General features: G+C 37.1%; 1 protein-coding gene across 6 annotated transcripts in view; it reads left to right on the top strand.

Moving 5' to 3' along the window:
* Positions 1–15,127, top strand: part of ADCY7 (adenylate cyclase 7) — a 68,072-nt gene that overhangs the window by 23,124 nt on the left and 29,821 nt on the right. For all 6 annotated transcript variants that reach the window (XM_072871943.1, XM_072871947.1, XM_072871942.1 and 3 more), the window contains 3 exons: positions 10,118–10,654; positions 11,946–12,146; positions 14,200–14,364. In XM_072871943.1, coding sequence (XP_072728044.1) covers positions 10,484–10,654; positions 11,946–12,146; positions 14,200–14,364 — 537 coding nt within the window. In that variant the 5' untranslated portion in view covers positions 10,118–10,483. The remainder of the gene's footprint in view (positions 1–10,117; positions 10,655–11,945; positions 12,147–14,199; positions 14,365–15,127) is intronic.

The following is a 15,127-nucleotide window of genomic DNA, read 5'->3' as shown; positions in this document are numbered from 1 at the left end:
TGGTGTTTTTAATACTTAACCTCCAAGGGAGGGAACTTCTTTATTGCAAGTGTTAGTTTTAGTTTTCGGTTTTTTGGCTGTGAAGTACAGATGTGGTGGTGTAACAAATGTTGCATGGTTGACATGTGAAGAAGTTTGAGGAACATTAAAATTCCCTTATAATAAATAGTATATAGAAACAAGATTTTTAAAACATGTACTTGATAGGACTTACTCTTGAAATACTAGTCATTAAGTAAAGGTGGGATTGGATTTAATCTGTAGCCTTCCCTTCCCCCTTGATTCATAAATAGTATGAAGGCTTTGCTTTCTTAAACTTAAAGGGCATTTTATACCTTAGCAAAAATATTTGTACTGTAATATCACCCTGCAGTACACTGCTCCAGGTACTGATGCACAATCGTGTTCTTTCCATTGTCAATCTCTCGGCCTTGGGCTGAGGTTTATTTCCAAAGTGAGATTGCCAGTGGGTCTGATTGCTTTGGGAGAAATACTAATCTGAAGAATGATACAGATGATACTGTTGAGTAAGCAGAAATTCAGATAGAAACAACCATTTTGGCCTTTGGCAGCAGACACAAGTGATGTTGTTCTTACATTATGGTTTACTCTTGCATTTTGGTTACGATGTTTGGTAAAATTGCTTTAAAAAAATACTTGGTTCTGTAATAGAACTCTGTACTGATAACAGAGTACAGTAGGAATATAGTGCTTATTTATGCTTTGAGCAGCTTTAAAGGTCCATTACTTACTATTCAGTGACACATTTTCAGTGTACATGTCAATATTAGTTCATCTGAAAAATTAGAGACTGGGGAAAAAAAAAAAGCCAAAGAAATCAAAGTTGTTGTTGATGTCAGGGCATTAGTTGAATTTCAGCTGCCCGTATGTATTTCTACTCACTTCAGTAGTGTGGAAGTATTGTAGATAGGAGAGAGAGTTTTTTATCTTTGAACCTTCTTCTCTGTTTTACTGAGTTTAGTTGGACTGAACCTAAATAGCAAGTGATTTCTTATCTTGCTCAGGACAGGTTTTATCTTCTTCCCGCCCACAGCGTGGCCCTTATCCCTTGCCATATTATGATTGCACCTGTTCTGTGCAAATACACTATTTACCCTAGAGGTGGGAAAGATGCATTTCTATGTTGAACTGTAACACTCCCCCTAAGTAACTAAGTGAGACAGGGAAAAAATAAGAGTAATGTGTGATGCCCATTACACTCCTGTTCACAGTGACTTTTCTGAATTTTTTTTTTTTTTAACATCTGTTGGCATATCTAGCCATAGTTAGAAGGGTCAAGTTACGTCCTTGTACTCTGGCTCTGTCACATCAGCAGTCTCTGCTTCTTGATTGCTTTAGGGAGATAGAAAAGTTGAGGCATATTTGAAATATTGCTATACAAATGAGAGAAATTTAATTCTAGATGTAATTAAGTAATGATATTGAGCTTAGGAAGTTTGCCAGTCTGAGAACTTTTGTTTGCCATATGCTTATAATTCTGTATGCCAAATGATAATGTCTGAAAAAAGCTTGTGACAGTTTAAAGAGGTCTTTCTTGAAGTGATTTTTTTCTTATCAGTAATTTCAATATAGGCTCAGTATTACCTAGTGTAATACATATTTCTCCTTAAAAAAAAAAATCTTCTGAAAATATCAGGGATTTTAATTTCTGCAAAAATCAGGGGTATTCTAGTAGAAATTATTGGGGCTTACACACACACTCCATCCCTATTCCTGTCTCAGTTGAAAACTCTATTTTTCCCCATAGTGTTCAAGGTAAATATTCTGTGCTTCAGGGTTTTTTTTTCTGCAGTTTATATAGCTTAATATTGCAGGTTTTATTGCTATAAATAACTGCACAAGCATTCTGCTTTTGATATAATTAAACTGAAATTACACAATGAAAAGCTGTCCTGATTTCTGAGGCTGCTGTGTTCGAAGACATGAATTTTAAATAGGTCACTGAAAACTTAGTGCAAGTGGAATATTGACTTTTGTAGCGGTAAGTTCAATTTTAAACCATCTAAAGTCAGAAAAATCTATCTGTAAGATGTGACAAGGAGTCTGAAAATCATGAAATAATCATGCACCTTGGACTTTGAAAGATGCAAAGCACAGTCCAGTTCCCTTCTGGTGTGATATATCTTTTTACACCCTGGAGTTTGCTGCTTATGAAAGCAGTATTATAGAAGGCACGGGGTTTTTTGTTTCTTTTTTCCCTGCTGAGCCAGACCCAGCAGTTAATTATAAGGCTTAATAGATTTGTTGGTTGAACCATCATGTGTTTGCACAATAAACTACCTTAGAACAGTAGTAAACCCTCCCATGTAATTCAGTAGCACCAATCTGATTATATGGATTCTCCTTTCTTTTTTACTAACTTAGTTTTCAAGCTAGTCTTAAATTACAAATCTTCAGTTTTCTGAGCCATCTTCTGTCACCATTTCTCTGTCCTACCTGGATCTGTAGGGTAGAGATTTCTTTCTGTGATTGTAATCTCTTTCCTCAAAGCACATCCTGTAATAATAGTGGTCTTTAAAAATAAGCAACAAACTCCCCAACTCTATAAGTTATATTCTTGGTATTCTTTTTCTTAGGCTGTGGACCCGTGAGAAGTGATGAGTCAATTTAACAACTCACTGCTGCCCTTGCTTTCCTACTTGTGGTTTGCCTTTCCTTTCCAAACGCTGGGCCAGCTCTGGAGCTCATTTATGCCTCTGCTACACTCCACCACCCTGACAGAGAAGTGACCTGCCAAAAATAGCTTTCCGCTGTTGTATTTGGTGAATAGGCTCCAAAGAGAGCCTGGTGGGTGCAGGAGCTGGGTGCCCGGGCAGGCAGGCCATGCAGCTGGCACAGGACAGGGGGTCTGAGTGTGTGAGACCTCCTTCTTTGGGTGGTGTGAGCCAGCTGTTGGGCTCAGGTATTTGTGAAAGCACAGCATCTGTTATTTCACATCTTCCATTTCTACTAGTGACTGAAAAACTGTTTTCAAATTACACAGCTTGTTATTCCTATTTTAAAGGCTATCGTGGAACAAATGTCACAAGAAGAAGCAATCTACTGAAATAAGAATGTGAATAAAAAAAGTTCAGTTTCAACGCTTTCTTTGCAGTATATTTATCACCATCATTGCCATGGCTCTCAATGTTCAAGGGCACAGCCTAGGTGATGTAGTGTCGTATTTTACCCTGATTGTTCTGACACATGGTGGGATTTCTTCTGCCTCCTGATTTTTTTCCAAATGACAGACTACTTTTTGTATTGGTTTAGCTTTTTTATGTAAATACAGTTTTGAGTGATGATGTGTTGAAGTGGTTATGCTCACTTTTTGTAAGAAAATAGAAGGTAAACATAAGTAAGATTTTTCTGTATTGCAGAAATTTCAGAAATTAAACGTCATTAAGGAAGGTGAAATTTCACATGTAAACCTTCAAAATATAAAATAAAGGTTTAGCTTTGTAAAGAAACTTAACTGTGCAAGTAATATTCACCACTGCTAGCCGACAGATCATTAAAAACACATCTGTTCTCCATTTAATATTTTTGTATGAGCAGAAAAAGCTAAGGTGACTGCAGGCTATCATTTGAAAGCAAATTCTAAAAGGAAGAAGTGTTGTCTTTAACGTGAGTGGTATTTCCTGTGGTGACTGCAATGAAGTACGTTTGGATCGCTAACATTCATTTCCTAGACTGAATTAGTTGCGGAGTCCACTAGACTGGAGATTGTTTTTGCCTGAGATTCATAATTCATCTACTAATCTACTTCAATTATTCTGCTGGATGTTTATAGATTCCTGATTCCCTTTTAATATCTGCTAATGGGTTATTACGGTCAGCAATCATTCTTGTCATGGAAATTGCTAAAGTAATTTCAGAAACACTGTTGTCATTTGTGTGAAACAGAAGATGGAATGGAAATCAAAACTGTACCCTCTGTCTTTGGTGCTGTAGTAGTTAAAGATGGAAAAGCTGGTTCTGCTTGCTTTTGTGCAGCAGTTATTGAGAGGAATAAGGCAGTGTATATCACTTCACTTGGTTCTTGCTATTAGGGTTTGTTTTAATATTTCATGGGTGTGACTGCTTTTTAGTAAACAGACAGCTTTAGGTGAGCAAGACTTGAGTCCTTGGCAAATTAACAGCTAAGTGAAAAAATACTTTAAAAATTGTCCATGTGGTTACTGTGGATGTGTTTATGAACACATCAGAGTTTTGGAATGAAGAACAGAACTGCAATGTACTCTGATCCCATTAGGAAAGGCATTAACTTGGTCAGTAGCTGCTGTGAATAATTCGCCCAAGAGAGGGGAGAAAGGATGTGATCACTGCCCATCTGTGCATCCTGTTGTGTGAGTGAGAGTGGGCAGGAGGGTGCAGGTTTACCAGATCCACTCCCCAGCCTGTGACTGAGCTAGCACCTGAAACCTGTTCATGCTCTGCAAATACAGAGAATAAAGGAGGGCCATACCAAGAACTGTTTTGTTGTTATCAGTCTGAGTTTTGTATCGGGTAGCAAATAATTCCTTCTGTTGCTCCACCTTGCATTGCCGGGGGGAGAATGCTCTTTGTGGCAGAGTTCAAGAGAAGTCACAGTGATGAGTGGCTTTCTGCTCTGCTCTCTCAATGCCTTCAATGTTCTCCCATTTCTCCCTCCTCCATCTGCTGTCGCATTGCTCCTTGCAGACAATTGCTGGGGAGGAAGGTGCTGAAGTTACCCCAGGCATCAACACCCTTGGGCTGATGTGTGACCTGCAGTGCTTTAAAAAAAGAAAAATAAAAAAACCAAAAGGCCCCAATGCAGTGTGCCTGAAACAAATGCACCTGCATGTTGTGGGGAAAAACTGATGCGTCTCTGCTACTTACTTGACCTCTAGATGGAAAGTGGGTGACAAAGAGATAATTGGGACGGATGTGCGTAGAAAAGCAGCTCTTACCTTTGGCTCTAAGCAAGCAGTGGGGACTAGGGACTTTCTGGAAGTGAGACAGTTGTCCAGACAGCAGGACAGGTCAATGGAACTGAAACAAAGAGCTGCTGGATAGTGATCGCTAACAACTGGTGGTTGAAAGAGCTGGGGCACAGGAGCAAGACCATTTAGTTATTACCAGGATAAAGACTCAAGCCAAACTTTTAATTTCAATATATTTTGAGAGGCATCTTGAGAAGCCTGGAGCTTCATGGCATTTGCCCGTTCAGTATTGTTTCAGAGAAATAAAACCTTTGCAGCCAGAAGCTTCAACAGGCTTACAAAATGCAAGAATTTGATGTAATTCTATTTCAAGTTGATAGAAAAATCAACTTGATTTTTCCTGGCTCTTCAGTGCTTGCTTCATCTATGCTGGTTGGAGTATGCACAGGTAGGGCTGAATGAATTGCTGGGAGGCAAAAACCACCTCCATCTCACAAACAAACATTTACATTATTTTACAGATGGTCACCTGACCAGAGAATGAAATTTGAGGTGCTAACAAAATTATTTGGGTGACAGTTTGCTATTAGAATGGAAAATACAGTGCTGATGCGCCTTGGACAGTAGTAGTAGAAAGGAGTAAGAATGCTCTGTTTAGTAACTAGCCATATTATGAAAATATATTATGAAAATATGCCTACAAGGCAAATGTGTGGGGGTAAGGCTGTTACCTAGTGACACATTGCATATTGTTTATGACAAGGCTGGAGATGGGAAATGAAGGAAGTCCTTGCTGCTTTGGAGGCACAAGGAGTTGTGTTCTCACCCCATCAGCTGATTTGCCTCATCTGCCCTGAACTTTCTGCATTACTTCAGTGAAGGGTTGGTCTGTGTGATGCATATTCCCAGATTAGTTTTCCTTGTGAAGAGACTTGCTTTTGTAGCTACTTATCTTGAGCAAACTGCAAAAGAAAGAGGCTTCTCTGACTTTTGTAATATGACTTGTTAGTGTAGCCCATGATACCGTGTTTCAATTAGTTTTCTTTAAAACACTTGGTCTCTGTAGTATGGTCATGTCTATTCTGCAACTGTTGAGTCCAGGCCAATTCTTAAGAAAACATTGTGTATTGACACAAAGCACTGTGGACAGTTTTAACTAGCCTGGGAGAACAAAAGAGCTTCAGTGCAAGTCTAGTAGCCTAACGAAATGTTTGCTTTATTATTTTTTTTGGAACAAAATCCTATGGCTTTGTCAGTAAGAGACCGGAGAGGTTAGCAGTACTTGAAAATTCTTATCTATGGGAAGGAAAGCATAGAGCAGTCAGAAATACCCCGATTTGTGGAAGATAGAAATGTTGTCTTTTTTGCTTGCAAGTGAAAGGTGGCCGTGTGTGTGCACCGGGTCTTGCCCAGTACTTAACTAGGTAAGTTTCTATTGCTGAATCTGATGAACACAACCTTGTTCCCAGTGGCTTGAAACAGAGTAGATTTGGAAGGCTGTAGCTGTTCTGATTCATGTTCTGGAAGGAATCCTATTGTCCAATTTTTTATGCCCATCACATGTCCAGTGTTTGTTCTTACATATTCATTAGGCAAATTTCTTTATCTGACCAAATGTTTTTCACATTAATTGGCATGCAGGTGGCTGTGGAGCTCACCCAGATCTGACTAAATTGCATTTGTTTGTTTGGTAGACATTTCTGTAGATTCTCAGTGCAGTTTCCAACCCATACTGCTGGGGTTGTTTCTTATATATACTAATCTGGTTGACAAATTATTCCTTCTCCTTTCTAATTCTTCAGAACACAGTGAAGGCTTCTAAAGAAATGAGGCTTTTTCTTGATAAACTGATGATCAGAGCTCCATGGTTTTATGGCAGCAGCCCAGATCCAGTCCCCATTTGGCTTGCTGTGTTTGCCACTGGTGCTTCTGGGAGTGCTGTTTGGTTTTTGTGGCCTGTTGCCGTTTCAGGGTTACACCTCTCTTGTGGTGTCAGAACAGCAAATCTTCAAGAAACAATGACCAAAAAAAGCAAAAGTGATGCTGTGGTGCACAGTGCTCATGTGTTCCTTCAATATATAAACAGGAGTGTGTTAAATTGATGATTTTACTACTGTGTGATGCCATCAGTGAGATGGAACCTTTTTCTCTCTCTCAAGTCTGTCCTCTACATTTTCATAAGGTTGCTGGAAAAAATTCAGAGAAAGGGGAAGGGCACAAAAAGTGGTGGCTTTCAGCTAAGTTTATTAAAGTTTCTTAAACAAAAGAAATGTTCTCGTGTATGTTAATGGAAAGAGGTAATGTTAAACAGCTTTTTGCCTTTTTTTTTTAAGTGTTTGTAGTGGTTTTGGAGCTGAAATACAGTTGCTGTAGTGATATGTGTGTGTGTGTGGTGTGTATTTCTGTTTTCAATTGTAAGATGATGATTGGCAAGTCATTACATTTGTCACATGTAAAAATGTGTTTATTCAACTAATGCATAATTTCATGATTCTCAAATAGCTAATTTTGTGTGTTGCAAGTAATTTGCAATTTTAAAAATATTTAACTTGTACTGAAGGAGCACAAGGTACTCTGTGGTACTTTTTAAAAAAAGGGGAGTGGTAGTGGCAGTGGGACATGGGATGCAAACTGAGAGTAGTTCAGAGTTGAATTATTCATCTCAAAGTAGCATTTATGCAGTGTATTATAGATTCTTGGTAAACCAATAAAGTATTGTTTGGGGCTTTCTATCTAATAGAGTTTTGAGAAGAAAATGCTATGACCCAGGAGTCATTTACAATTACTTGTAATGTATATCTATGAATATCAGCAGAGGAATAAATAAATTGATGTGGTAGCAATCTCTTTTTTTATTAAAATTGATTAAACCATTGAAGAGTCATGTCTCTTCAACTTGGTGTCCTGTTAAACTCCTAAATAATATTCAGAGATAGTTCCAAGCTGACATCTGACATCTTTTTCATGTTTTGAACATTAGATAACTGAACCAGAGCCACACAGTATAGTTCTGTAGAATAGCGATTGTCCCTGTTACTGTTTTTTCACTGATGTAGTCAGAAAAATATATTACAGAAAGCAAGCTGTGAAGTCATTTTTCTTGGATTTCAATATTAAGTAGCCCAAGACAGGATTACTTATCTATCATAATTGCGAATGTGTTACTGCTTAGCAATTAATAGTTATTTTTAGAAAATGGATTTGGTTCTGCTAACTGGAAAAATAAAGCTGCCTCTCAAAATACCTATTATCATAAAAATTACCCTCAAAATCATATTTCTGCAAGTATATTAAAGAACTTTTTCATTGTTTATATTCTGAAAATACACTTTTAGAGGGAACTGGGACAGCAAGCCTGTCGTCTCTTCTGTATAGTGGACCACATCACGCGGTGCATTCCTGCACCCCCACCCTCATGGTAAAGGAATTCTTTAGTCTGTTTAGTGAGTTGTCTGCCTCTCTGGTGCATCACAGTTGTAACCTTCCCGCTGTCTATAGCGAGTTGTTTTTGTTACTAAAACACGAATTCAGATTAAAATACTTGCCCATGTGCATGCTTCCTGATAGTTTCCTCTTCAGAAAAAACTGCCCTACATTCAAATGAAGTAATTCTGCAGTCACCTATATGACTTGGAAAATGCATTAGAGCATGATTTGGATGTTTCAGTTTCTTCTTGGCATCTCTTTTAAGTATCAGTGATTTATAAGATGCATTCACACACCTTTGCAAGAACACTATTATGCACATGCAGATGGTATGAATACCAGCAGAATTTTTTCAAGTGAAAAATGGGAGGCCTTTTATGAAGAAAAGCTCGGTAATAAGCAGTACAGGTGAGATATTAGGCGTACCATTAACTATACATGGGAAAGAGGTATTGAAAGATGTCTTCAATTTTATTTCAGTTTTTAATAAATATGTGAGTTTATTCTGGGTGTTACTGAATAAAAGTGATGCAATGTGGTCTTTCCTCTTTTTGTGATTAATCCAAGTTTGTGATATACTCTGGGCAAGAAGTTGTAGTTACTAATTTTGCTGCAAAAGTTCACGTATTTTGTCCAGTCTCAGTATTGGTATATCTGGTTTTGCCTGCATGGTCATTAATAATTGGGTAGTATGCTAGTGTTTGGCTTTATTTACTTAGGCTAAATCACTCAGTATGGTTTCTGAAACTTTTTCCTAAACACCACTTCTGGTTGTAGTGTGAATGCAGTCTAAACACATGTGTGTGGTTAAGCATTTCGCCTTTTGAGAGTAACTGGCTAGGATTTGGCTTTTTTACAACTCTTTTAGTGGGTTCTTTCTCCCCAGAGAAATGGCCTTGGGCACCATGGTGACAGCAATCAAGTGGCAAAGAAGCTGTTGTCCTGTTATCAAGTTTTAATATGACTTCTTCTGAAATCCTGTTTTTCATGCTTCCCTCCATCCCATCCCCCTGCTTTTTTTGTTTTACATCTCTTGGCATTGAGTGAACTATATTCATTAATCTATTTGAAAAACATTGGTCATTAGTAATTAACAATACAGTTCATTCTTTAATGTTCATTGTTAACAGAACACACCTATTGCCTTGGAAACACTATTAATTAGCGTTGAATTAAATATATAGGACTAGATGTTATGTATCTTTTTTGGAAAAAAAAGTAATGAATTTTGGCTTGGACAGCTGTATTCTTTTCTAATTTTCTATGCCTTTTAATTAAAGTGTGAAAGGAATAAAAAAAGGATTTCTTAAAAAATAAGATGCGTGTTTTGAAAAATAATACAATGTGTATTGTGATTAAAGATTTTATATAGATACATATACACACACAGGCACGCACATGACTTCAAAAGAGTTGTTAGTATTCAGTTACACAACATGCTTGTGGACACTATGTCATTTGCTCAAAAGGAAACAAAATAAATTTAGTACATTTTTCATATGAAAATGTTTCAGTTGCTAGAGAAGGGTGCAGTGGTGTGCGCAGAGCAGCCATTGGCGAGAAGTGCCCGAGCCCTGCCTCTGCGGCTGCTGGGCAGCATTGCCCATGCATGAGGCTGTTGGGCTTCCACCCTGCCAGCAAGAAACAGCTTTTGCTCGCTGGTTAGAGCATGCAGATAGGACGTTTAAGGAACGTACTTTTTTTTGTTGTTTTTTCCCTCTCCTTGGGGAACACTGCGTACACTTAACTGAATACATTGATTTAATAATACTGTCTCTCTGCAGAGTTCATCCCAGGAAGTGAGATTCAAGCTTATGGAAAGGAGTTAGAGACTTGCAAAATAATAATTAAAAAAACTCCACGCCAAAAACTCCTATCTGCACAAATACAAGCTGATCTAGAGATTCATGGGTAGAGCTGATGATGAATTGCCCATGGTTTTGGGGAGGCTAACTCTTTTGCTTTTGATTGCATTCGAAATCTGAAGTTAATGCTCATGAGAAGTAAAATAGGAGAATGCGGGTTACTTGGTGTGCCTGAAGATCGCAGAGGCAGCAGCGAAAAGACAAAACTCTTTGAAGCAGTAGCTTCAGCTGTGTCTTATTGTGTGCACTGGGAACTGAGAGAAATAGCAGCCAACCTGGGAGAAAATGCCAGCAAAAGGTAAATACTTCTTCAACGAAAATGATGACTGCAGGATATCAGACCCGCTCTATGAGAAATACCGCTATACAAGCCAGCAGCATCCACTGCTGCTATTGCTGCTCTTCATTGCAATCATCTTCTGGACTACTCTAATTATAATCTTTTTTGTCACTGATGTGAGTATACTTTTTTCTTTGTGTTCAATGTTTTCAAAGATGATGAGGAGTCACTTTAACAGCACACAAAACATTTCTGGCTAAATAATTTTTTGAGCCACATGGTATCAAAGTTGTAGTGTTGAAAGAAATCAAGTAATTGTGTATATAATGCTGTGTATGTTTTTGAAGGGACAGGGAAGAGAGGAGACTGTTGTCAGGCACATGCACAGTTACTATAAGTATTGTTCTTTCCTTCCTATATGTTATGTACAAATCATAATCTATGCTAAATGGTAGCTACGATAGTGGTTAAGTAATAAAGGGGCCAAGGAAGGAACAAGTACATAAGTTAAAATGTCCTGCATTTCTCATATTTTCTTTTTAGAGTAATCTAAGAAATGTAAAATAATATAGTGATATATTGGTTATGAATTCCTGAGGTAATTTTTTTTTAAAGGATTTGTAGATATTAATTCCTATTCCTTTTTTTTAATTTTTTCTGGTAATAAAAACACAACAGGAATCTCCCAGTACAACAGGTGATCAGTTGAATCCATAGTTAGCAAAGAGCAGGGATCCTATAGGCATAGGAAAGATGCAGCTTAAAGAATTTTTTGTTGTGTAGCTAATACGATTTTCTGTAAAGACATTAGGTGTTCTTCAACTAGTCCAGTTGACAGCTGGTAAAAAGGGGAGCTGATTTAAAGATAATGTTGCTAAAAGGTAATAAGGAAGCTGTTATAATCCTTCATTGCCTTCTAACACTGCTTTCCAAATACTGTGCTTCGTGATAAAGTGTCTTAAGTCCCTCTTTAGCAACAAATCTAATCTTACCAATTGCACTTGTATCCTTTTTAGCTTTTATTTCTTAAAAAAGGAAAGAAGTAGCAACACTATTTATATGTTAGAAGTCATCTGTAGGATGAACTTAGGAAACTTAGGAAAAGAGCTGTTACACTCCTTTTTAGCAACGCTTGAATTCCTTAAATGCATTTCTTTAGGTACATCTGCATTGTACAATACAGTATAGTTAGAACTTAGCTTAAAAGACAAAACCAAAACCACTAATTTGGGAAATAATAATGGTGAAACTGGGGTAGACTGGGTATCTGTAATAGTATTTATTATATTATCTCTGTATGTGTGAATATCAGAAAGTGTTAATGCTGCCACAGGTAGGCTACTTAGCTTTAAAATATGCTAACCTGAGTTCCTATCTAAGCTGTTTCCAGGACAGTATAGATGCATTTTCCATTTTTTCTAAAGGGGACATTTAGACCAAATATAACACTTTGTTTTGCTTTTGCAGGAAGCACATTATCATCCTGCCTTCATTATTGCAGTATGCGCTGCTTTTGTCATATTTGCAGTCATGTACTTACTTTTATGTATTGAATCCCTATTTCGGAGATGGCTAACGTTATTTGGAGTTATGATTTGGATTTGCTTCTTAATCGTAGGATATGTATCTCTTTTTCAAAAGGAAAATGATTATCAACTGTGGGAACAGGTATGTATATCTTGTTCATTCAGGTACTTACATAGAACTGGTAGTCAGTATATGTGAATGTGTGTGTTTTATTTTTTTCTGAATGTTATAACTGCATAATAATTTTTTCTTGAGATTTAGGTTCACTTTCCTAAATTGGTTTTATTGGTTTATTACAGTCAATTTATTTTGTATTCTTTATTATAGTGAAAATATAGTTCAGCTCAGAAAATTGGATAACTGCGTAAATCTATGCGGGAATTACATCTTTAAGTTGTAATTGAATTGTATTTTTATTTAAGCTTTTTACTAAATCTTAATTACTATGAATTCATCTTTGAGATAATTTTTCCTTAATAATACTTGTTTTCGTAATTTATATGGGTCAAAGTGGTGTTCAAGAAATGTATAAAGGACTCTAGAGCTGGGTGTGCCCTAGGGAGCATGTTTTCAAATCACTGGGAGAGGTGAAGTGAACAATAAGAATTAATGACACATCCTGGCATAGCTGGGTGTGGCTAAAGTTCATTGCTTAGTATCTCTGATCAGAAGACGGGCGATTTCATGATGCCAAAAATATCATAATCTGTAGGAAACTCCTCCTAAGCTCTCATATGTAAACAGAAGAGTTTTTAATGAAATAAAAATTACTTTTTGTCTTGTTTTACTGACTCTTCCCCTTCCCCTCTTTATTTCAAATAAAGATAGATATAAATTATCAGTTAAACCACCAAAATCTGATTTGTATTATGGCCTGGATCCAGCACTGTGTATTTACAGTTGCTATTCAGTATTTTTTTAACTTACGGAAGAAGCTATTACCTTAGGAAAAAACAAAATTTACTGTTCTTAACTATAAGTACAAACATGAAATGAAGCAAGATTTGGTTTTGCTGCTTCCAGTGCTGCAGGCTAATGTTGTGTGGTGTTCTCACGTGGTAATAACTCATTAATGTTGATTTAAAGCCTAAAATATAAGAAGACCCTAGATTAGAAAGTAGAACTGAATAGGTTAATTTCAGACTTTTATCTCAAGTTATTAATTTATCACTAATTATAGCTACTATTTAAACGCAGGTATGACCTTTACTTGTCCATGCTTATAAAACTATTACACAGCATTCAGAACATTGTGTGATAGGGGTTGTATGTATGGCAGAAAAATACGGTTTTTTAGTCCAGCTAAAATAGTAAAGATGAACATGAAAAAGATTACTTTTGCTGAATGAAAACTTTTATTTGCTTGCTTGTTTGTTTATTGTTGTCCCAACCAAGCTATCTATTTTGGCAAAACATTTAAGTACAATCTGGGCCTTAAGACTTCCTTGAAGGAAGCTCACGTCTGGAATGGCACAAGTTCAGTTGCAATGATGAGATGGAGCTGAGCAAGAAACACTGCAATATTTTCCTCTGATTGGGGTTGTTAGTTTCCATGTATATGAGCTAAACACTATAACAAATCTATAAATATGGATTTAAGTTTTACGGACCTTCCTTCTGTTCCCTAGTGGGGACCATTGTGCATTTTGTAAAATCTGTGCAGCTAAATAAGTAGTTAGTGGCAATAATGATTATTCTCTTGTGTCAGCACCAGGAAGTATTGGTTGGATTTTTGGTTTTTATCAAATATAGAGTAAACACACACATGTGATCTGGTGATGTTAAAATTAGAATAATAACTTGGAGAAGGTGAGAAATCTGATTCTATTCGATATCGCTATCCTTGCAACACACTGTTCCTGATACATGGTGTACAAAATGCATCTTCAGCTGTAATGGATAAATTAAGGATGAAGGGCAAGGACAACTGAAAAACTTAAAGGTGATATATCATGTTAAACTGTCTTTTCTGTGAATCTATAGCTGCTAATTCCCTCAAAGCTTTTAGGACTACCACTGTCCTTATGTTTTTAATTGTGCTTTTGAAAAGTCAATATTTAATTGTCCAGCCTGAAAATGAGCAAGAATCCTGCTACTTTCTTCCTTGTTTTGTAGTGATTTTTGGCAGGTACCTAATAACGTGTATGTGTAATTCTTTTTTTTTCTTTCTTTCTTTTTCTCTTTCTTTCCAAAGGTGCCATTCTTTCTATTCATAATCTTCACTGTTTATACCATGCTACCCTTTGGGATGAGAGGTGCTGTCATAATCAGCGTTCTTTCTGCTCTCTCCCATATTATTGTTCTAAGCATTGTGGTAAGCATGACTTCTCAGGAAAATAAGGAATCCATTCTATTTCAGGTAAGGAGATACTACTTGGTTAAGTAATTAAATACCCTAGTTGTATTACCATTTGACACTGGCATAACTATTCTGTTTAGATAAGTTCCAAACTTCCTCATGGATGTTCCAAATCCATGGATTTGGAGCTGGGGCCCAATGTGTTTTGCATGCTTTTAATAAAATTGCAATTATTTTAATCTATAATGTATTTTGGTTTTCTGACCTAAGTGGAAGAAGCAGAATTATTATTTTAATTTTTTAACTAAGTTACTCAAAAGATGACAAAGTTTGTCATAATCATTCTTCCCAATCTGTGCTGTTTCAGATGGGTCTGTCTAACTTAATCTGGCACTGCCTACAGGGTGGATCAAAAGGGCTGTTGCTGCCCTGGGGAGTCAGCAGGGCCTGGGAGTGCTAATGGGTACTTTCAGGGTTCCCAACACCTACTAATAGGGTGTGTTCAAAGGAGCACCCCAGCTCTTTTGATGCAGGTGTGTGTCAGACTTCACACAGCACGCTGATGCATGAGTTTGTAGGCTGGTTTCTCCCTAAATCAAACACTGGTGTCTGCAAATAAATGTTAAATGATATTGTAGAATTTTCTGTTTCTTTATACTACTATGTGTTCGTACAGGAATGCCCGTGACTGTGAAAGTTAGCTTATATTTCCCAGGTACATCCTGGCTAATTGCAACACTATGATTTGGTGTGTGACAGGGTAAGAGAAAAATTGAACATGGCCTGGGATTGGTTGTTTTCAAGGGACTAGTATGTGTATTGG

The sequence above is a fragment of the Ciconia boyciana genome, chromosome 9 (genome assembly GCF_034638445.1).
Source record: "Ciconia boyciana chromosome 9, ASM3463844v1, whole genome shotgun sequence".
Classification (NCBI taxonomy): domain Eukaryota; kingdom Metazoa; phylum Chordata; class Aves; order Ciconiiformes; family Ciconiidae; genus Ciconia; species Ciconia boyciana.
This window is presented reverse-complemented; position numbering and strand designations above follow the sequence as displayed.